Raw genomic sequence first — 22,317 nt, 5'->3', positions numbered from 1 at the left:
GTGAGGGCTAGGGCCATTCACCCCAGAAATGTCCGGGAACTTGCAGGTGCCTTGGTGGAAGTGTGGGGTAACATCTCATAGCAAGAACTGGCAAATCTGGTGCAGTCCATGAGGAGATGCACTGCAGTACTTAATGCAGCTGGTGGCCACACCAGATGCTGACTGTTACTTTTGATTTTGACCCCCCCTTTGTTCAGGGACACATTATTTCCATTTCTGTTAGTCTGTTATTTCTGTTATGTCTGTGGAACTTGTTCAGTTTATGTCTCAGTTGTTGAATCGTGTTATGTTCATACAAATATTTACACATGTTAAGTAGGTTGTTAGGTTTGGGGCGACAGGGTAGCCTAGTGGTTAGAGCGTTGGACTAGTAACCGGAAGGTTGCAAGTTAAAATCCCCGAGCTGACAATGTACAAATCTGTCGTTCTGCCCCTGAACAGGCAGTTAACCCACTGTTCTTAGGCAGTCATTGAAAATAAGAATTTGTTCTTAACTGACTTGCCTAGTAAAATAAACTCAGTTGACAGTGAGAGGACGTTTCTTTTTTTGCTAAATTTATTTGTGCGTCACAGACGGGATCTGAACCAACGTCTTAACAGTAAACCGCAGGAAGGGCTACCTCATTACGAGACTTTGATCCTGACACCGCCTTACCTGTCTGTTGTTTAAGTTCTGCATGTTGAGCCCCGGGGAGCCCAGGGCCAGCCCAGGCTGCAGGTTGTTAACCAGGGGGAGCTTCAGGCTGACGGGAGAAGGCAGAAACGGTGAGGGGGGGGCGTCATCTGACAGACCACCGTCCTGGAACCAGGGAGGAGGGGAGACGAGATCAGTCAGTCAGTAAATCATTTCAGTTAATCACTTTTTTTGTATGGCACGTTTTACAAAGGATGTAAACTTCTCATAATCCCAACCCCGGTAATAAGAAAAGGTGGGACTGAAAACCTCAAACAAGACCTCTATTTTCACCATTCCATTTTCATTGGCAGGTGTGTGTGTGGTTTAATCCTTCGTCAATGGACATGCCTTTCACTAGCTGTCTTTCTATCGTATGGACAGAACTTCTGTTGATTCCTGATACAATGCTAGTGGCATTCATATAGTACCTTGTCTAGGAATGGGCTGCGGTCCGAGGAGGGGTCTTTGGAGAGGGCCTGAGGACGACAACCCAACGGCTTGTTCATCCCGTTGTTGTAGTCTGACATGCCCATGCCCCGCTTGTCCAGTTCAGTCTTCTTCTCCAACAAAGCACCTTGGGAGAGAGAAAGATCAGATAAGTATGGAATACGCATACGCACAGACCCACACACACGCAGTCAGTCAGCCCAACACAGACACACACACACAGTCAGACACACACACAGTCAGACACACACACTAGACACAGACACACACAGACAGACACCCAGACACCAGACACACACACAGTCAGACAGACAGACACACACACAGTCAGACAGACAGACAGACAGTCAGTCAGACAGAGACACACAGTCAGACAGACAGACAGACAGACACAGTCAGTCAGACAGACACAGTCAGTCAGACAGACACAGTCAGTCAGACAGACAGACAGTCAGTCAGACAGACACAGTCAGTCAGACAGACAGACAGTCAGTCAGACAGACAGACAGTCAGTCAGACAGACAGACACAGTCAGTCAGTCAGACAGACAGACACAGTCAGTCAGTCAGACAGACAGACACAGTCAGTCAGTCAGACAGACAGACACAGTCAGTCAGTCAGACAGACAGACACAGTCAGTCAGTCAGACAGACAGACACAGTCAGTCAGTCAGACACAGTCAGTCAGTCAGACACAGTCAGTCAGACAGACAGACACAGTCAGTCAGACAGACAGACACAGTCAGTCAGACAGACAGACACAGTCAGTCAGACAGACAGACACAGTCAGTCAGACAGACAGACACAGTCAGTCAGACAGACAGTCAGTCAGACAGACAGTCAGTCAGTCAGACAGACAGTCAGTCAGACAGACACAGTCAGTCAGACAGACACAGTCAGTCAGACAGACACAGTCAGTCAGACAGACAGACAGACAGACACAGTCAGTCAGACAGACACCCCCACAGAGTCAGACACACACACACCCCCACAGAGTCAGACACACACACACCCCCACAGAGTCAGACACACACACACCCCCACAGAGTCAGACACACACACACCCCCACAGAGTCAGACACACACACACCCCCACAGAGTCAGACACACACACACCCCCACAGAGTCAGACACACACACACCCCCACAGAGTCACACACACACACCCCCCCCACAGAGTCACACACACACACCCCCCCACAGAGTCACACACACACACCCCCCCACAGAGTCACACACACACACCCCCACAGAGTCACACACACACACCCCCACAGAGTCAGACACACACACACCCCCACAGAGTCAGACACACACACACACACAGAGTCAGACACAGAGTCAGACACACACACACACCCACACCCACACAGAGTCAGACACACACACACACACCCACACAGAGTCAGACACACACACACACACAGAGTCAAAGACACACACACACACAGAGTCAAAGACACACACACACACACACAGAGTCAAAGACACACACACACACAGAGTCAAAGACACACACACACACAGAGTCAAAGACACACACACACACACAGAGTCAAAAACACACACACACACACAGAGTCAAAGACACACACACACACAGAGTCAAAGACACACACACACACACACAGAGTCAAAGACACACACACACACACAGAGTCAAAGACACACACACACACAGAGTCAAAGACACACACACACACAGAGTCAAAGAGACACACACAGAGTCAAAGACACACACACACACACACAGAGTCAAACACACACACACACACACAGAGTCAAACACACACACGCAGAGTCAAACACACACACGCAGAGTCAGACACACACACAGAGTCAGACACACACACACACAGAGTCAGACACACACACACACACAGAGTCAGACACACACACACAGAGTCAGACACACACACACACAGTCAGACACACACACACAGAGTCAGACACACACAGAGTCAGACACACACAGAGTCAGACACACACAGAGTCAGACACACACAGAGTCAGACACACACACACACACACAGAGTCAGACACACACACACACACCCCCCCCACAGAGTCACACACACACACCCCCCCACAGAGTCACACACACACACCCCCCCACAGAGTCACACACACACACCCCCACAGAGTCACACACACACACCCCCACAGAGTCAGACACACACACACCCCCACAGAGTCAGACACACACACACCCCCACAGAGTCAGACACACACACACACACAGAGTCAGACACAGAGTCAGACACACACACACACCCACACCCACACAGAGTCAGACACACACACACACACACACACACAGAGTCAAAGACACACACACACACACACAGAGTCAAAGACACACACACACACAGAGTCAAAGACACACACACACACAGAGTCAAAGACACACACACACACACAGAGTCAAAAACACACACACACACACAGAGTCAAAGACACACACACACACAGAGTCAAAGACACACACACACACACACAGAGTCAAAGACACACACACACACACAGAGTCAAAGACACACACACACACAGAGTCAAAGACACACACACACACAGAGTCAAAGAGACACACACAGAGTCAAAGACACACACACACACACACAGAGTCAAACACACACACACACACACAGAGTCAAACACACACACGCAGAGTCAGACACACACAGAGTCAGACACACACACACACAGAGTCAGACACACACACACACACAGAGTCAGACACACACACACAGAGTCAGACACACACACACACAGTCAGACACACACACACAGTCAGACACACACACACAGAGTCAGACACACACAGAGTCAGACACACACAGAGTCAGACACACACAGAGTCAGACACACACAGAGTCAGACACACACAGAGTCAGACACACACACACACACACAGAGTCAGACACACACACACACAGAGTCAGACACACACACACACAGAGTCAAAGACACACACACACACACACAGAGTCAAAGACACACACACACACACACACAGAGTCAAACACACACACACAGAGTCAAACACACACACACAGAGTCAAACACACACACACAGAGTCAAACACACACACAGAGTCAGACACACACACAGAGTCAGACACACACACACACAGAGTCAGACACACAGAGTCAGACACAGAGTCAGACACACAGAGTCAGACACACACACACCGAGTCAGACACACACACACACACAGAGTCAGACACACACACAGAGTCAAAGACACACACAGAGTCAAAGACACACACACACACACAGAGTCAAAGACACACACACACACACAGTCAAAGACACACACACACACACAGTCAAAGACACACACACACACACACAGTCAAAGACACACACACACACACACAGTCAAAGACACACACACACACACACAGTCAAAGACACACACACACACACAGTCAAAGACACACACACACACACACAGTCAAAGACACACACACACACAGTCAAAGACACACACACACACAGTCAAAGACACACACACACACAGTCAAAGACACACACACACACACACACAGTCAAAGACACACACACACACACACAGTCAAAGACACACACACACACACACAGTCAAAGACACACACACACAGTCAGAGACACACACACAGTCAGAGACACACACACAGTCAGAGACACACACAGTCAGAGACACACACACAGTCAGAGACACACACACAGTCAGAGACACACAGAGTCAGACACACAGACACAGACACACAGTCAGACAGACACAGTCAGACAGACACAGTCAGACAGACACAGTCAGACAGACACAGTCAGACAGACACAGTCAGACAGACACAGTCAGACAGACACAGTCAGACAGACACACAGTCAGACAGACACACAGCCAGACAGACACACAGCCAGACAGACAGACACAGCCAGACAGACAGACACAGCCAGACAGACAGAGCCAGACAGACAGACACAGCCAGACAGACACAGCCAGACAGACACAGCCAGACACACACACACACAGTCAGACACACACACACACAGTCAGACACACACACACACAGTCAGACACACACACACACACACACACACACACACACACACACACACACACACAGTCAGACACACACACACACAGTCAGACACACACACACACACAGTCAGACACACACACACACACAGTCAGACACACACACAGTCAGACACACACACAGTCAGACACACACACAGTCAGACACACACACACACACAGTCAGACACACACACACAGTCAGACACACACACACAGTCAGACACACACACACACAGTCAGACACACACACACACAGTCAGACACACACACACACAGTCAGACACACACACACAGTCAGACACACACACACAGTCAGACACACACACACACAGTCAGACACACACACACAGTCAGACACACACACACAGTCAGACACACACACACAGTCAGACACACACACACAGTCAGACACACACACACAGTCAGACACACACACACAGTCAGACACACACACACAGTCAGACACACACACACACACACAGAGGGAAAACCTACTCATGGCCTGGTCCAGGTTCATGTTGTTGCTCTTCAGAGCCTCCTCAGCAGGATCCCTCTAACACAATGACATGAGACACCAAATCAGTGACAACCTCAACTATACAACACACTGACTTCATGCTTAATACAGTTGAAGTCGGAAGTTTACATACACTCAATTAGTATTTGGTAGCATTGCCTGTAAATTGTTTAACCTGGGTCAAACGTTTAGGGAAGCCTTCCACAAGCTTCCCACAATAAGTTGGGTGAATTTTGGCCCATTCCTCCTGACAGAGCTGGTGTAACTGAGTCAGGTTTGTAGGCCTCCTTGCTCGCACACACTTTTTCAGTTCTGCCCTGTGCTTTGTGATGGCCATTCCAATACCTGGACTTGCGTACTATTGTTTGTACAGATGAACGTGGTACCTTCAGGCGTTTGGAAATTGCTCCCAAGGATGAACCAGACTTTTTTTCTGAGGTCTTGGCTGATTTCTTTTGATTTTCCCATGATGTCAAGCAAAGAGGCACTGAGTTTGAAGGTAGGCCTAAATCCACAGGTACACCTCCAAATGATGCCAATTAGCCAATCAGAAGCTTCTAAAGCCATGACATCATTTTCTGGAATTTTCCAAGCTGTTTAAAGGCACAGTCAACTTAGTGTATGTAAACCTCTGACCCACTGGAATTGTGAAAGTGAATTATAAGTGAAATAATCTGTCTGTAAACAATTGTTGGAAAAATGACTTGTGTCATGCACAAAGTAGATGTCCTATCCGACTTGCCAGAACTATAGTTTGTTAACAATACAGATGAAGTGGTTGAAAAACTACTTTTACTGACTCCAACCTAAGTGTATGTAAACCTCCGACTTCAACTGTACATGCATTTCAATACATGGATTCTGAAACAATTCCAAATCATTTCAAATACTGTGCTTGACTGAACTTGCCTGGCTTAATGGACAAAATAATCACAAAACTGTAACCCCCCCCCCCTCCAGAAGGCTGGAGAAAAGGTCATTGAAATATATAAAATAGTATGAAACCAGGTCTGATTCTGACATTGCAAAATGTATCACATTCATACCGGGAAACCCATGTCAGTGAGCTGCTTGATGAGACGGTTCATGATCCAGGCTTCGTCTGGCTGGTTGCCCATCTTGCCCTTGGTCGGGCCCTTCTTGGGTGGCTGGCCCCACGAGTTACAGGAGGAGCTGTTCTCCTGGGAGGCGGGGCTGTTCCACACATCTCCGGCATCAGCATCCCATTGGCCAGAAGACATGCCCATCTCCTCCTCCCTCCCACCTCCCCAACCGTCTTGCATAGATTTGAGGGCTGGATGAGGAGCAGTGCAGGGTAGATGTTAATGTTGTAGAGTTAAATACTAATTCAAAATTATTTAGTAAGTGCCTTCTTGTAATATAGCTAGTTCACTGAAATCTGACACCTGACTTCAGTGCCAAACAATAGTCTCGAGCTAACCTCAGTATCTGTGTTTCTGCTGAACCAATATACTGCAGTCTGGAGTAGCACGTTGACAAGCAAGAATTTAACTGTACCATGTGCATGGGACCAATACACTTTGATTTGAGTTTTGACTGCTTGCAAAGATCAAGGGCAACCCCTTTGCGTGCAATTAGCAATGCAACCACTTGGTGCCAGTATTGTCACACAAGTCCCTTCATTTCTTGCTTGCCTTCTTGTATAACAATTATTTTAAAAGCACAAACAAGAACTGCCACATTGATCAAAGCATGCAACCAGGGAAACCTCTAGTGACACAATGTTGTTCAAGACATCTAGAAAAGCAAATCTTTAACAGAAACTTTCAGATGCATACAAACACAATAGGGTATTATTTTTGTTGTTGTTTACTGATAAGATGAGTGTTGACCATGTTCGTACACCAACGGCGTGTGGTCCTAACCTGGCTTGCAGGGTGCAGATCCAGAGGGTCCGTTGTTCCCCCTCCTGTAGGGTCCATTGGGCTCGTGCCCCCCATCGCCCCAGCCTCCAGGAACACCAGGGGGTTTGCCCCAGGCAGAGGTGCCGTTGTCCACTGCAGGAGAGGGGCCAGCGGGCTCCCCCCACGCCGGCTCTGGCTTGGGCTGCTGGACACTGGGCAGCTCCCCCCAGCCTGGTAGAGGACATATTTATAATGTATGCTTTAAAGTTGTGTGTGCAACACAATTGCAAGTATATTCACTTACAAGACCAGCAAACAGTGATCTGACATATTGTTAGTAATTGCAGTCTGGCAGTCTAGTTTTACTGCCAACTAACTGGTTCCATTACTGATGAAAATGGAACCATAAAACTACTGAGGAACAGTGTGTGCTAGCTTCCATTCATTCACTTGCTCTACACCCCGTTTTAGTCTCAATCCTCGGGCTTTTCCTCGTAAAACAGTGAGCCAAGTTGTTACATGTTAATCAGAGGCAGTATTGTTATGTACCAAATGGCACCCTATTCTTTATATAGTGCACTACTTTTGACCAAGGCCCATAGGAAGGCAGAGAAGGGGAGGGAGAGAGGAAGGCAGAGAAGGGGAGGGAGAGAGGAAGGCAGAGAAGGGGAGGGAGAGAGGAAGGCAGAGAAGGGGAGGGAGAGAGAGGAAGGCAGAGAAGGGGAGGGAGAGAGGAAAGCAGAGAAGGGGGGAGAGAGAGGAAGTCAGAGAAGGGGGGGAGAGAGAGGAAGTCAGAGAAGGGGGGGGGGGGGGAAGGCAGAGAAGGGGGGGGGAGAGGAAGGCAGAGAAGGGGGGGGAGAGAGAGGAAGGCAGAGAAGGGGGGAGAGAGAGAGGAAGGCAGAGAAGGGGGGAGAGAGAGAGGAAGGCAGAGAAGGGGGGAGAGAGAGAGGAAGGCAGAGAAGGGGGGGAGAGAGAGAGGAAGGCAGAGAAGGGGGGAGAGAGGAAGGCAGAGAAGGGGGGGAGAGAGGAAGGCAGAGAAGGGGGGAGAGAGGAAGGCAGAGAAGAGGGGGGGAGAGGAAGGCAGAGAAGGGGGGGAGAGAGGAAGGTAGAGAAGGGGGGGGGGGGAGAGGAAGGCAGAGAAGGGGGGGGGGGGGGGGAGGAAGGCAGAGAAGGGGGGGAGAGAGAGGAAGGCAGAGAAGGGGGGGAGAGAGAGGAAGGCAGAGAAGGGGGGGAGAGAGGAAGGCAGAGAAGGGGGGGGGGAGAGAGGAAGGCAGAGAAGGGGGGGGGAGAGAGGAAGGCAGAGAAGGGGGGGGGGAGAGAGGAAGGCAGAGAAGGGGGGAGAGAGAGGAAGGCAGAGAAGGGGGGGGGAGAGGAAGGCAGAGAAGGGGGGGAGAGGAAGGCAGAGAAGGGGGGAGAGAGGAGGAGGACGGCAGCCATGACTGTTTAATTCCTGGCCCAGTTCCCAGACCCTCTTGTCCTCTTGAGTCCACTGAGGAGGACTATAAAAGCAGGCAGTCTAGAGCAGTGTGTGCCAAGCCTGGCTGATCAGTCTCTGGTTACTGGGGTTGTACATAGAGTAACAGCAGGGGGCACTGGTCTCACTCATCCATAACCTTTTAGTGCCTTCCTGCCACAGTCAGCTTTCACTGAAGCTTTTGTCTTTGCAGTGGGGTGCCTTGAAAAGCCCCGGCATTGTGCATGTTCAATAATGCTGAGCGATTAGTGCTTTTTGAGGTCGTTTCGGTTTCGATTAAACACTGTTTCAATTCCAATAATTTACATGAAATGCGCTGTGCATTATGTGGGTTAAATGCTGTAACAACACACAATAAAACAATAAATAAAAGTCCCATGATGGTAGTGACTGTCCATTACTGCTTATCACCTATTAACCTTCATTCACATTACTTTACTCAAATATTTCACTTTATGTTTGTTTTTTTTGATGAGTATTGTTTAATTCCAGTCATTATCTCATCTCTATAGAGCTGATGCCTGTATTGTCTGACAAAAATCACTATTTTAGTAGTTCTTCAAAGTGAATAAGGCACGACTGCTGAATACCAACTATCAATCATTTAGATCATGTATTTTCAGTTAGAGAACTGCTATGCAACTTGCTCTCTATCACTCTTGATCACACATTCTTCTGTCTCTTATGTAGCAGGTGTAAAAGAAACAGACCGGACAAGTAGGCACCCAATGGATTATGATCACTGTAGGTAATTACCAAACTCCCTCCCACATCGCACAGCTCGGGCTTCGTCTGTTCCATATTTAAAGAAACTGCGCTGTGTGCGCATTGAGCTCACAGAAAACCCCCAAACAAAATGGAATTTAAATCATTGAACCATGTCGCTCAATTAGTTGCTTAAAAATGATTAATAAAACATTTTGGTTAATCGCACTGCACTAATATTCAATGACAAAATATATACTTGAACGTTGGATATATCCTTAGACATACGACATAAGTCTGTCACTTGCAGTCTTTCCAGTATAGGTTAATCACAGGGCTAATACCACAATACATTACAAAGGTGCATAATAACCAGTTTAACAGACATTTCAGACAGTGAATGGGGTCAGTTTCTTACCTGGGTTGGCCATAGGTGGTCTGCCCTGGGGTCCTCCGCCCTGGTGCGGGGCGGCGGTGTTGGCGGATCCATTGTTGTTGCCGTGGTGCTGGCTGTGTGGCGGGGGCTGTCCGTGGTGCAGGTGGTGGTGGTTCATGTGGTGGTGATTGTTGTTGCTAGGGGGGACGGAGGAGTGGTTGTTGTGGCTGTTGTTGACGGTCATGCCTCCGCTACTCTTGCTGGTCGGCGGCTGGGTAGAGTTGTTCCCTTGGTTACCGTTACCTCCAGTGGGGTTGTTGCGGTCCCACATATTCACGGTCTTGTTGTAGGCGCTGGGGTCTCCCCAGGTGGACGTGCCGTCATCGATCTCCATCTTGCGGCGGATGGAGGGAGGAGAGGGTTCCTCCCAGCCAGTGGGCTCCATCGCTGGGTCGGGTTTGGCTCCGGAGCTCCCCGGGCCCCAGCCGGGGTTGGAACTCTGCCTTACAGATGCAGGGCCGCCCCAGGACCCCATGCTGCCTCCTCCTGATCCACCTCCTCCACTATTGCAGTTGGGGCTTTCCTGAGGCTTGGAGCCCCATCCTGGTGCCGGGCCGCTGGGGCTTTCCTGGGGCTTGGAGCCCCATCCTGGTGTTGGGCCGCTGGGGCTTTCCTGGGGCTTGGAGCCCCATCCTGGTGCCGGGCCGCTGGGGCTTTCCTGGGGCTTGGAGCCCCATCCTGGTGTTGGGCCGCTGGGGCTTTCCTGGGGCTTGGAGCCCCATCCTGGTGCTGGGCCGCTGGGGCTTTCCTGGGGCTTGGAGCCCCATCCTGGTGCTGGGCCGCTGGGGCTTTCCTGGGGCTTGGAGCCCCATCCTGGTGCTGGGCCGTTGGGATGCTGGTTCTGGGGCTCCCCCCAGCCACCAACAGCAGGGGCAGGCTTCGACCCCCAGCCGCCCCCATTTCCTACACCCCCTCTGGGGCTGTCCTTCCACCCTCCTCGTCCATTTCCTCCTTCTCCTTCCCACATGTGGCTGGAGGACCCATTCTTCTTCACCTCGGCCGGTTCTCTCCACTCTCCGCCGTTGGAGCCGTTGGATCCATTGGAGCCATTGCTGCCACTTCCGTGGCCGGAGCCCCAGCCGTGGGAGGAGGACTTGGGCCCCTCTCCCCAGCTCTGGGTTTGGTTCTGCTGGGTCTTGGCTGGCCCGTCGTCCCAGGTAGGGGAGGACTTCTCCTCAGGGATACCCCAGGATTGACCTCCACTCTTTGGGCCATTGTTTGTGGTATTGGGGCCTTGGGCCATGGGGTCCCCCCAGCCACTGACGGAACCGTTGGGGGCCTTGTTGACAGGCTGCTCCCCCCAGCTTGAGGGTGGAGGGCCTCCCCAGCCTGAAGGGCCCTCACTCTTGCCTCCGGGGCCCCCTGAGCCTGGCCTCTGAGATGGTCCCAGGCTGGGGTTGGCTCCCCCGTTCCGGGGGTCCGGTGGGGATCCAGAAGAGGGGCTGTTGGAGCCCCTCCATGTGTCCCCTCCACCGCCTCCCCTCATCTCGCTGGTCTTCCTATCGTTGGCGGCACGCTGCTCCTCCATCTCCCAGGAGGTGTGCTGGCGGACGGGCGTCTGGCCCCAGCCTGTGTTGCAGAGCACACGGGGGTCCAGGTCCTGCCGAGGCAGGGGAGGGGGACCTCCGTCCTCGCTGCCAGTCCGATCCCTGCGATGGATGTGCCCCTCGCTGCCACCGCTCCCGCTACCCTCACTAGCCGGGGCCGGGGTTGGCTGGCCCCAGGAGCTCACCTGCTGGTCCGGGGCTGGGCCATCTGAGGAATCCCAGCCTCCTTTGACCTCTCCTCCACCGCTGTGCTTACCCCAGTCTCCTCCCCAGCCTCCTTCTCCACTGCCACTCCCGCTGCCAGAGTGGCTCCAGCCGGACATGCCTCCGGAGGGTGCTGAGTCCCAGCCTGAGTTCTTGGAGGAGGAGTTAGCGGATGTCTTGGTGTCTTCGTTGCCCCAGACGGAGCTCCCTGCGTCTCCGTTGAGGTGGGAGGACTCAGTAGGGGACTGGCCTCCCCAGCCGGGTAGCCCGTGGATGGGGCTGAGGGGCTGCTTAGTGTGGTGGCTGTTTTGTCCGTCAGTGTTAAGGTTGGGGTGTTCCATGCTGCTGAAAGACACATTCTTATTGGAGGACGGGGCATCAGGGCTCATCATGCCTCCTCCCCAGGTGCTGCTGCTGTTGTTCTCGTCCCCTCCCAGGCTCCCATTGCCCAGGATACCGTTGGGTGGTAGTGAGGCGGGGTTCGGGCTACCTCCAGCCCCCTCTTGCCCCAGCACGGGCCAGGCCGAGGGGTTGGCGTTGGGGTTCAGGTTCAGGCTAAAGCTGGGCTGGGAGTTCCAGCTGGGTGCTCCTCCACTCCGACCCAGGTTGGGCCCAAGGCCGTCGGGTTTGGCTCCCTCAGTGGGGCCCATGGGGATGGGGCCTGGTCCGGAGCCCCAGCCCCTGCTGCCGATGGCTCCAACTCCCTGGCCACCGCTAGGCTGCATCATGCTAGCTACGTTAGCGACGTTAGCTTTGAGAGAGGAGGGGTAGTGGGCCTGCTGGCTAGTAGCCCCTGTGGCCATGCTCATGTTGCTGCTGGTCTCTGGGTTCGTACAGTCAACGGCTGTGGCACATTCTGGAGGATTCACTGGTCGGCTGACGCTGCTGCGACTGATGGAGGGCCAGGCCTCGGTGTCGCTCCCGTCGATGATCACTTGATCCCAGCTACTACTGGTGGTGCTGCTGCTGCGGTCGGTGGCTGGTGGTAAGGCTCCCCAGTGGGGATTCTCATGCTGGGCACCAGGACCACTCTGGAAGGGCAGGTCTGGAAGAGAAAAAGAGAGAAATATGTATTTATTTAACCAGGAGAAAACATTTGAGAGAGAGACAGAGAAACAGAGAGAACACCATGTAATAAACTCCCTCAGCTCCTGGAGGAAGTCATTGTACTGTATCTCCTTGGTTGGTTAAATTGTTACCATCCGACTTGGCAGCAGTGAGAGGAGAGCAATGGTCACGCTCTCCTGGTCTGTTCTCCAGTCAGATGCCTGCCATAATCAGAATGTACAGCAGACCATGCCCCGTATCCTATTAGCTATGGCATATCCATATATTCCTGCTTTGGTGCAGTCAGATGTAGAGTGACTGGGTGAGAGATAGGAGCCCTCCCTCTCCTACTTTCACTCCCACTAGTCCTCCTTCCTTCTTCTATGTGAGTGGGTGAAATGGAACCCTCCCTCCCACCTGCTCTCTCCCTCTCCCTCCTTCCCTCCCCCTGAACTGAGAGGCCCATTAGTCTCCCCTAGCTGTGGCCGTGAAGGGAAGCCCAAGTGGAAAGCTGCTCATTTATTGAAATGAAACCAAGATGGCTCCTCATCTATCACTCCCTATGCTCCAGCAGGTCCCCACAAAGCACTACCAGGTCTGGGCTGCTAGACACAGCTACACTCCGACACTGTGGAGACTGCAGAGTACGCACATTAAAACTCTGCCGTCTTCAATTCTATATTTCTTTCCTTCACACACACACTGAAAAAACTAAGAAAATAAATCATAAAACAGCATAATAACCAGAACGCAAAAAAATGCTCCTATTAATATATGTCCTCACACCAGAAGAGGGAGAAAAACATGATATACACTACCTTTCAAAAGTTTGGGTCACTTAGAAATGTCCTTGTTTTTGTTTCTCGTCAGTCTATTCTTGTTCTGAGAAATGATGGCTATTCCATGTGAGAAATTGCCAAGAAATCTTGTACAACGCTGTGTACTACTCCCTTCACAGAACAGCGCAAAATGCCTCTAACCAGAATAGAAAGAGGAGTCGGAGGCCCCCGGTGCACAACTGAGTAAGAGGACAAGTACATTAGAGTGACTAGTTTGAGAAACAGACGCCTTACAAGTCCTCAACTGGCAGCTTCATTAAATAGTACCCGCAAAACACCAGTCTCAACGTCAACAGTGAAGAGGTGACTCCGCAATGCTGGCCTTCTAAAGCAGAGCTGCAAAGAAAACGCCATATCTCAGACTGGCCAATAAAAATAAAAGATTAAGATGGGCAAAATAACAAACACTGGACAGAGGAACTCTGCTTAGAAGGCCAGCATCCCGGAGTCACCTCTTCACTGTTGACATTGAGACTGGTGAGTGGAATAGCCTTAATTTCTCAGAACAGGAGTAGACTGATGGGTTTCAGAAGAAAATTATTTGTTTGTGGCCATTTTGAGCCTGTAATCGAACCCACAAATGCTGATGCTGCAGATACTCAACTCATCTAAAGGCCAGTTTTATTGCTTCTTTAAATCAGAACAACAGTTTTCAGGTGTGCAAACATTGCAAAAAGGGTTTTCTAATGATCAATTAGCTTTTTAAAATGATAAACATGAATTCGCTAACACAACGTGCCATTGGAACACAGGAGTGATGGTTGTTGATAAACGTAGATATTCCATAAAAATCTTTTAAAAAATCTGACGTTTCCAGCTACAATAGCCGTTTACAACATTAACAATGTCTACACTGTATTTCTGATCAATTTGATGTTATTTTAAATGGACCATTTTTTGTTGTTGCTTTTCTTTCAAAAACAAGGACATTTCTAAGTGAACCCAAACTTTTGAACGGTAGTGTAAGTCGAGCCCACACTGTGCAACATAGCCTCAGCCTACAGACACACAATACTCTCACTAATACCGATGAGAGAAACCAGTCTTGGTAACAACTAATAATAGGCTAATTTCGTGCTATGAGGCCGCAATGAATCAATGAGAGGCAGCTAATCAATGGCCTTATTAATGCTGCTGGAGAGGAGGAGGAGGTGGTATTGATCCACCAACCACCATGCAAAGCAAACCACTAAACTGGTCTTATCTACAGAGAGGACCTAAGAACACTGCTGTTCCCACTCGCCTTCATTACTTGAGAGCAGGGTCGGGGCCAATTTTCATTTCAATCGAGTAAATTCAGACTGCCTAGAAATGAGACTGACCTCAAATCCTGCTTATGTTACGAAACTGCACATTGTTGAAGGCTGTACTATAATCTATTTGTTTTTTGTAATTCACAAATCCAATAAGCTCATCAATTGTCATATCAAAAAGAAAGGTATCCCATTGCTAGCTATATTATCTATGACACAAAAGCATTCTCAATGTCAAAGTTGTCTGAGACATTGAGAAAACGTATAGCCTCTGGCTTTCCTTTGACGCGTCACAGAATGTTTTATTAATATGCGTGTGTGTGAAACAGTTGGGTAGGCCGTATTTGGTCATCACCTCGTTTCAAATAGAGATTCTTACCTTCTATTAGCTCGCTATTGGAGTCCATTGGATCGTTCCGTGATTTGCATAATTGCCTAGAGTTTATCCATCACAGATAAAGCTATGGTCAACACAATCCTGTCAAATAGTGGGGGGACTAGCTTCCGTCTGAGACACACTGACTGACAGATATGTGGTTAGGCTTAAGATACTGCGCAACACGCCTCTGAGTCCCTCCAAATGCAATTTTCCCCTCAACATACTTATCTCCTCTTCTCAGACTGCCTTATCACAAAGAGTTGTCAGTGTGTGTGTGTGTGTGTGTGTGTGTGTGTGTAGAAAGGCAGACACACACACTGTAGGCTTTATAGCTCTACGCATGCACACACACACAACCTGCAATCAGTTCTACACTTCCTAGAAAGTGGAACCACAGAGGTACCACAAAATTCCCATCTCAAATCCTAACTTCCAACAATGTTGCAAAAGATTTCCCATTAAAAGTTTCTCCTACTACATTTTTGGTGAGAGAAAAAAAACACGTGAGCAGGCTGTTCGGTTCCACCTCTCCCCCTCTCAAAACTGCACAAATAGAAAACATCTGGGGCATCTAGGGTCAAGCTGAGCTGCCCGTCCAAGACGCATCATCCCACAATGCAGTGACAGACCAGCGTGCATTAGGCTGAGTGATCCTTATGTAAGCACATCATGGATCCTTATGCAAGCACCCTATATGCTCTGTTCAAAAGTAGTGCACTATAAAAAGGGAATAGGGTGCCATTTGGGACAACTTTTCTATGGCGTTGTTCACTTAGGAACACATATCGCCATACCACATTGATCATAACTCTCCACTGTTACTCACCGGGACTATTTAATACATCTTAAACCCACAACAGAACCACAACCACCATCACTTCCTCATGGCCTTCGAGAAACAAATGCATCAAAGTCAGTACACATAACAGCTAATGTCAGTGGCCAGCGCCCACAACAACCAAAGAGGTTTTGCATGATTTGCATATTTTAGGAGTCGTTCCAACAGAGCCCTGTGTGGGTGTGGGAGAGAGTCCGTGTCTTCGGCAGGCTTTTGCTTTGGTAGGTTTGGCACCGTTTAGCTAACCGCTAACCTAACATAGAAAAGTTCATTGTGGGTGTTGCCGTCAGCAAAACAATGTCAATCCATATACCTGCAAGGCTGTTAGGTTTTTGTTTATATGTGAGAGGAAGGAGAGAGAGGACAACAGCACCAGCGGTTCTGACGCTGACTAGCGTCGTCCCCCCCTCTCTCTGGGTCTCTTCAAGCCCGCCGAGCAGCAAGGAACGCCATTTTATCAGGCAGACCTGAAACTCAGCCAAGAGCTCAGAGGCTGCTGCCTGCAGCAAGAACGTCTCGCTCTGCCCTCTGCTTTCTCCCTTTCATTTAGTCGCCCCCTGCTCGCTCCCACGCACACATTTTCTCTGAAGGGGCATAAAAATAGGTTGCATGATAAATCAATCATATACTACACAGAAAAGCGTGCAGCTCAGCCCTATTTTTTCCCCGTCACGGACAACTCTACGAGCGAAACAAAATAAAAACCCTGGAGTAGAGAGAGAGATAAAAGAGCTGACGGTAGCTGTAAAGAAGGGGGTCAGGGGTAGAGCGGAAAAATACCTGAAGAGAGGTGGTGCTGCTGCAACACCATGCTGTGAGGCGCTACGCAGAGCGGGGAGACGCAGCAGCCATCGCCATCCTCCGCCATTCAATATGTCTGCTACTGCTCGCTGCAAAGCGCTGCAACTGCTTACTTGACTTGATGCCAAGAAATTGAGGCTGGCTGCGTAGTGTGTGCGTGTGAGTCACTGTGTGTTTGTGTGCGTGTGTGTCACGTCTCTTAGGTCTACTCAACCTTGCCCACTCTTTTCCTTACAACTCTGTACGACCTTATTTCTGGTAGGCATTCCAATAGATTAGTGAGAATCTTCCTGCTTCCTGCTTCGGGGGAAAAAGGAGTGTGCGTGTGAGAAACGGGGGACAGTAACAAAACAACAAGGAAAAAAGGGGGACAGTTCCATTCAGTCTCTGATGCTTCCATTCTGGTCCCAATTAGGAGGGCAGTGGGTACGATTGTGTACGCTGAATGAATAGCGGCGTCAGAAATCAAAACAAAGGGGCTTCTATTCTTTGGCTCTGCTGCGGCTCCCTGGCACCAAAGATGCAGTGCGGTGAGAGCACGCACACACTACATCTGCATCAACGAACACACTTCACATACCAGCTCAGCTTCCTATCGTAGAGCACTAGTCTACTACTCAGAATAAGACAAGGCGGCAGTGATGCTAGTAGCCCTGCCGGGGAAACAACTACCGGGAGATCAGGCTGCTGCTGATAATGAGGATGCTGCTAGCAGGCAGCTCACATGGGGAACACGGGCAGGTAGCCAGAGGTTAGACACCGCCTTTCTCTCCCTATGAAAGCCAGGGTGACAGGGAGAGGGGGAGGGGTTGACAGTGGCAAAGGAAGAGAGAGCGAGAGCGGAGAGAGAGTGTGTGTATGAAGAGAAAGAAAGACACGGTGCACCAAAAAGGATAAAGTGCCTGTGGCCAACATCTTGAGCAATAGCGTAGCCTTGGAGCTAGCTGTGAAATGCAGCAGAGAGCCATACGAATGGGGCCGAACCGGACGCCATTATTCTCCCATTCATTCAACACCGCCAATCCACCACATTATCTCTAGCCAAACCTCACCGTGACACACCACAAGCAGTAAACGCACCATTTAATCCCCTTTGTCCTCAAAATAGACCCTCTTTCCCCTTTCAGGAACTTCTGAGTTCCGGTCTCCGGGATCAAAAGATTCTGGTTAGTTTTCCAGAAATGGAGAGACAGAGAGAGAAAAGGAGTGAGAGTGGGCACAGGAGGGTTTAAAACCGGAGAGGAGAGGTAGTTTCCTCTTGGTTCCCTGGCAGAGTCTGGGCTAATGAGGCCACTAGGGGCTGGAGGGGAGAGCGAGCGAGAGAGAGAGAGGGGAGAGCGAGCGAGAGAGGGCTAGCATTCTCTCTAGCCTCGTCTGGCTCGAGAACAGCATGTGCTTCAGCTAACTCCATTGACTAGTGCAGTCATTGTCATGCATATACCTCTGAACATTGTTCACTTATGTGGCCCTGACAACAATGATCAAAGGAATCACCTTACAGCTAAACCACATCAGGCAGTGATCACTGATGGGAATACCTGGCTGAACAGTCATCAATGGGACTTGTTATGGATTGGTCTTTATCCGCAGACAAAACAATAGCGTCTGGAACTGGAATCAAAAGAACAAATATGCCACCTCATCCAGGCGTTTGAAGACAAAGCCAAGGGGCCAAATGAGAAGGGCGGCAGGGCCAATGCGTGTTAACATCTAGCTAACAGTATGCCTTCTGGCCACATGCTATGTCACCCGGGGGCTTAGGAGACAGAGAGCCATGAATGAACCAGCTGTTGTAGACCACTGAGTGTGTTTCCCACAGCACGGCTTGCATCTCAGACACCCACTGTAGCACCTGCTATGCTACTAGACGAAGGCCAGACAGGCTAGGCTGCAGCACTCACTGAGTTGTAATGCCATCAGCTGTTGAGATTGTGTCTCAAGACATTGTGGTGTGGAGGTTGGGTTGTGTCTCAAGACATTGTGGTGTGGAGGTTGGGTTGTGTCTCAAGACATTGTGGTGTGGAGGTTGGGTTGTGTCTCAAGACATTGTGGTGTGGAGGTTGGGTTGTGTCTCAGACATTGTGGTGTGGAGGTTGGGTTGTGTCTCAGACATTGTGGTGTGGAGGTTGGGTTGTGTCTCAGACATTGTGGTGTGGAGGTTGGGTTGTGTCTCAGACATTGTGGTGTGGAGGTTGGGTTGTGTCTCAAGACATTGTGGTGTGGAAGTTGGGTTGTGTCTCAAGACATTGTGGTGTGGAGGTTGGGTTGTGTCTAAAGAGGACCACAATGGAAATAGAAATAGGCCTACGACTTATGTGTTTGTGTCCATTTTGATTTTTAATGCTTTGCTGTTCTCGCACTCGAGTCGTGTGCATTTTAAAATGGTCAGACAAAAAGTATTCATTATTGAATTGTTTGATTGGTTGATTGTGTGTATAGCCAGCTGAGCCTGTGGGCAGACAGATGAGAGAGGATGTAACTGGATCAAGGCAGTGACTGACTCCTGTAAGTACAGCCACAGCAGGCCTCTGGGGCGGAAAGAGCCTGTGTCCCCTCTGAAACATGACGACTACACCAGCAGGGAGGTCAAAGGGAAGCTGACCCCAAAGACAGAGCTCATCTACATACACAGTCTCTCACATTCAGCCTGGGGACAAATTAGATTGGCCCATGTTTGCATGAATTTTGTACCATGCTGGCAGGAAAAATGACATTTTCCTCCTAAAATTGAGAGAACACAGCTAGACACCAAATCAAATGCATACTTCTCAACACTGCATCCATCCAAAACCTGTATTCCTCAGTGCCAAGACTAATGCTGTATCTCTTTCCATAATTGGCAGTGGAGTACAGCAGTAGAGAAATAAGCTATTCATGGAATGACAATGCAGACAGCCAGAGGGAAGAACAGTTGATCAGAAACCCCAGGGACTTAAAGCCTTCCCCAGCTTGGGCCTCTCCTGCCTGGGGCCGTGTTGTGCAGAGGGCCCCTGGGAGAGTTGTCCAGCCAGTCGGTTAAAAAAAAAAACATTGGATATCAGACCATCAGTGTGTACTTGAGTGCGTATACACACACTGTGTGTGTGTGTGTGACGACATGTGTCTGTAATGCCCTGTGCTGCCCAGGGTTTGCAGAGAAATTCTGTTTACAGTGAAGCTGCAGGCAGCCCCCTCAGAGTAAACATGTCAGTCAGTAATGGAAGACAGCACCACCGAGGAGGAGAGAGATTGGAGTAAAATAAAAAAAGATGTGAACAGACATCGCAGCAAACTCTTCCTCCGTCTCGTCCTCAAAGTGTCGTACAACAATTTGCGGTGTGCTCATCTGTTCATGTTCTGCGTTTAAAGACAACATATACTGGAGGTGTTGGTTGAAATACCTTCCATTGGGATGTGAAGACCGGTGGTCAGAGAAAAGCTGCAGGGTCGAGGCTTAAAAAGGAAGACGGTAGGCTAACAGTGGTTCACCAGACAGCTTGCAGAGACCGCACGCCTCCCACTCCCTCACTGGAGGAAAAACAATGCTGAGAGACATTTACTCAAGGCTCATATTGTTTGTCCACTCACCTCTCTTTCGCTCTAAATTAAAGCCCACTGGCAGAGTGGGTCTCTTGGCCTGACACGTTTCTCTACGCGGTCCACAGATCCGGTCACTGGTGAGTACATTAAAAAAGGTGACCGCGGGCGGTACAGGTCCTGAGTGCTCTCCAGTCTCCACAGCACCTACACTCAGCAGCTAAACACCATCACAGCCATATTTCAACAGCGTCAAGTTAAAGCCTATCTGCAGTGCACAGAGCCCCTGTAGAAACACAGGTGAACCAATGGGTCAGAGTGGAGGAGAATCTCAGAGTAACACACCATCATCAATTCCCTAATGTCAGTGGACTAGTACTGAGCGAGAACAGGGGTAATATCACCTGCCCCGAGTAACACCAAGGTTTCGGACTGACCCACAGATGGACCCATCATACGAATTTGTGATTCGCCCCATTCCTCAACCTGTTGCAGGGCACTAACACAGAGACCATTTTACTCGCATATGTGCCTTAAATATTTTGATGTCGACCTGGAATTTGAATTCTAGCACACCTAGGGATTTTGGGGATTATAGTTTTAATATCTCAAATACTATTCACTGCGCTCCTAAATGTATTTGTGTGCTCCTACAATTTTTCAAGTTAAGCACACACGTGTGCCTTGTAAAGGTCAGCGTAGAGCCCTGTGTTGAACAGCCTCATCCAGCTACCATGATGACCTGCGACACTTCATTTCATGGGACCAATTTAGTAACATCAGCTTCTCTATCAAGTTACACAGAGAAACGGGCCACATTCCTACTGAGGAAACAGATCTAGCCAAGGGTAAGACGCAATAAGCAGGGAACTGACCTGTGTGGCGCTTGCCTGCGGAGGAGGAAGAAGCGGGGGCACCGGAGATGAGTGGGTCAGAGGCAGGGGTCACGGTGAGGCTACTCAGGGCTCCGGCTGGCAGTGGCTGGCCCCTCTTCAGTAGCTGCTTGTGCTCCTGCTGGCGGAAACGCGGGGGAACCTCACGGGGCGGGTAGCGGGGGCCTGAGGACGACGGCGGAGGTGGGATCAGCTGCTGTGGTGTTTGCTGGGTGCTAGGGGGGGCGCGCTTCCCATTGGTTCTGACTGAAGAGAAGGAGGAGGGGGGATGTGAGGCCTGGGGCAGGGTCACACTGGTGGTGGGGTGGTGGAGGGGACCGGGGCTGGGCTTAGCTGGCTCTGGCACTGGAGGAGGACACAAACACAACACAGGAAGCAAGGTATTAGCTAATGCTGCACAGCACACATCACTAATCCACTGTACTTTGCAAGACAACATTGTTGGTTGTAGCACCCAGAGCACATGAGCTGTGCACCCCTGAATGTGTTATCATTTTCCTGATCGAGTATGACATGAACACACTGATCATTTGAACTGATGTTCATAGGTTGAAACATCAAATTACCTCTAACCCTAGAGCAACCAGGCAAGGTTTTATTCTCAAAAACGTTATACCCCAAATACCTGACACCCGTATAACATGGATTGAAAACATAGCCCTTATTTTCTAAGGAGAAATCAAGCGAAACGTGGTTAGTAATAACCTTCCTTATGAGCCGACCTGTGCATGAACACCACCGACAGACAGCCCAGACAACATGAAAGGGCAGGTTCTTACACACACTCGCACTCACCTCTGCCTGACCCTGTGCATTC

General features: G+C 50.0%; 1 protein-coding gene across 2 annotated transcripts in view; it reads right to left on the bottom strand.

Annotated features, from left to right (window-relative positions):
* LOC139370357 (trinucleotide repeat-containing gene 6C protein-like) overlaps positions 1–22,317 on the bottom strand; it is a 75,826-nt gene that overhangs the window by 23,888 nt on the left and 29,621 nt on the right. For both annotated transcript variants that reach the window (XM_071109786.1, XM_071109785.1), the window contains exons 4-10: positions 21,483–21,845; positions 10,166–12,979; positions 7,590–7,799; positions 6,750–6,997; positions 5,682–5,739; positions 1,105–1,250; positions 656–799 (exon numbers count right to left, since the gene is read on the bottom strand). In XM_071109786.1, the coding sequence (XP_070965887.1) occupies positions 656–799; positions 1,105–1,250; positions 5,682–5,739; positions 6,750–6,997; positions 7,590–7,799; positions 10,166–12,979; positions 21,483–21,845 (3,983 nt within the window). The remainder of the gene's footprint in view (positions 1–655; positions 800–1,104; positions 1,251–5,681; positions 5,740–6,749; positions 6,998–7,589; positions 7,800–10,165; positions 12,980–21,482; positions 21,846–22,317) is intronic.

The sequence above is a fragment of the Oncorhynchus clarkii genome, chromosome 17 (genome assembly GCF_045791955.1).
Source record: "Oncorhynchus clarkii lewisi isolate Uvic-CL-2024 chromosome 17, UVic_Ocla_1.0, whole genome shotgun sequence".
NCBI lineage: Eukaryota > Metazoa > Chordata > Actinopteri > Salmoniformes > Salmonidae > Oncorhynchus > Oncorhynchus clarkii.
Note: the sequence above shows the minus strand (reverse complement) of the source record. Positions and strands in the feature narration are given on the sequence as shown.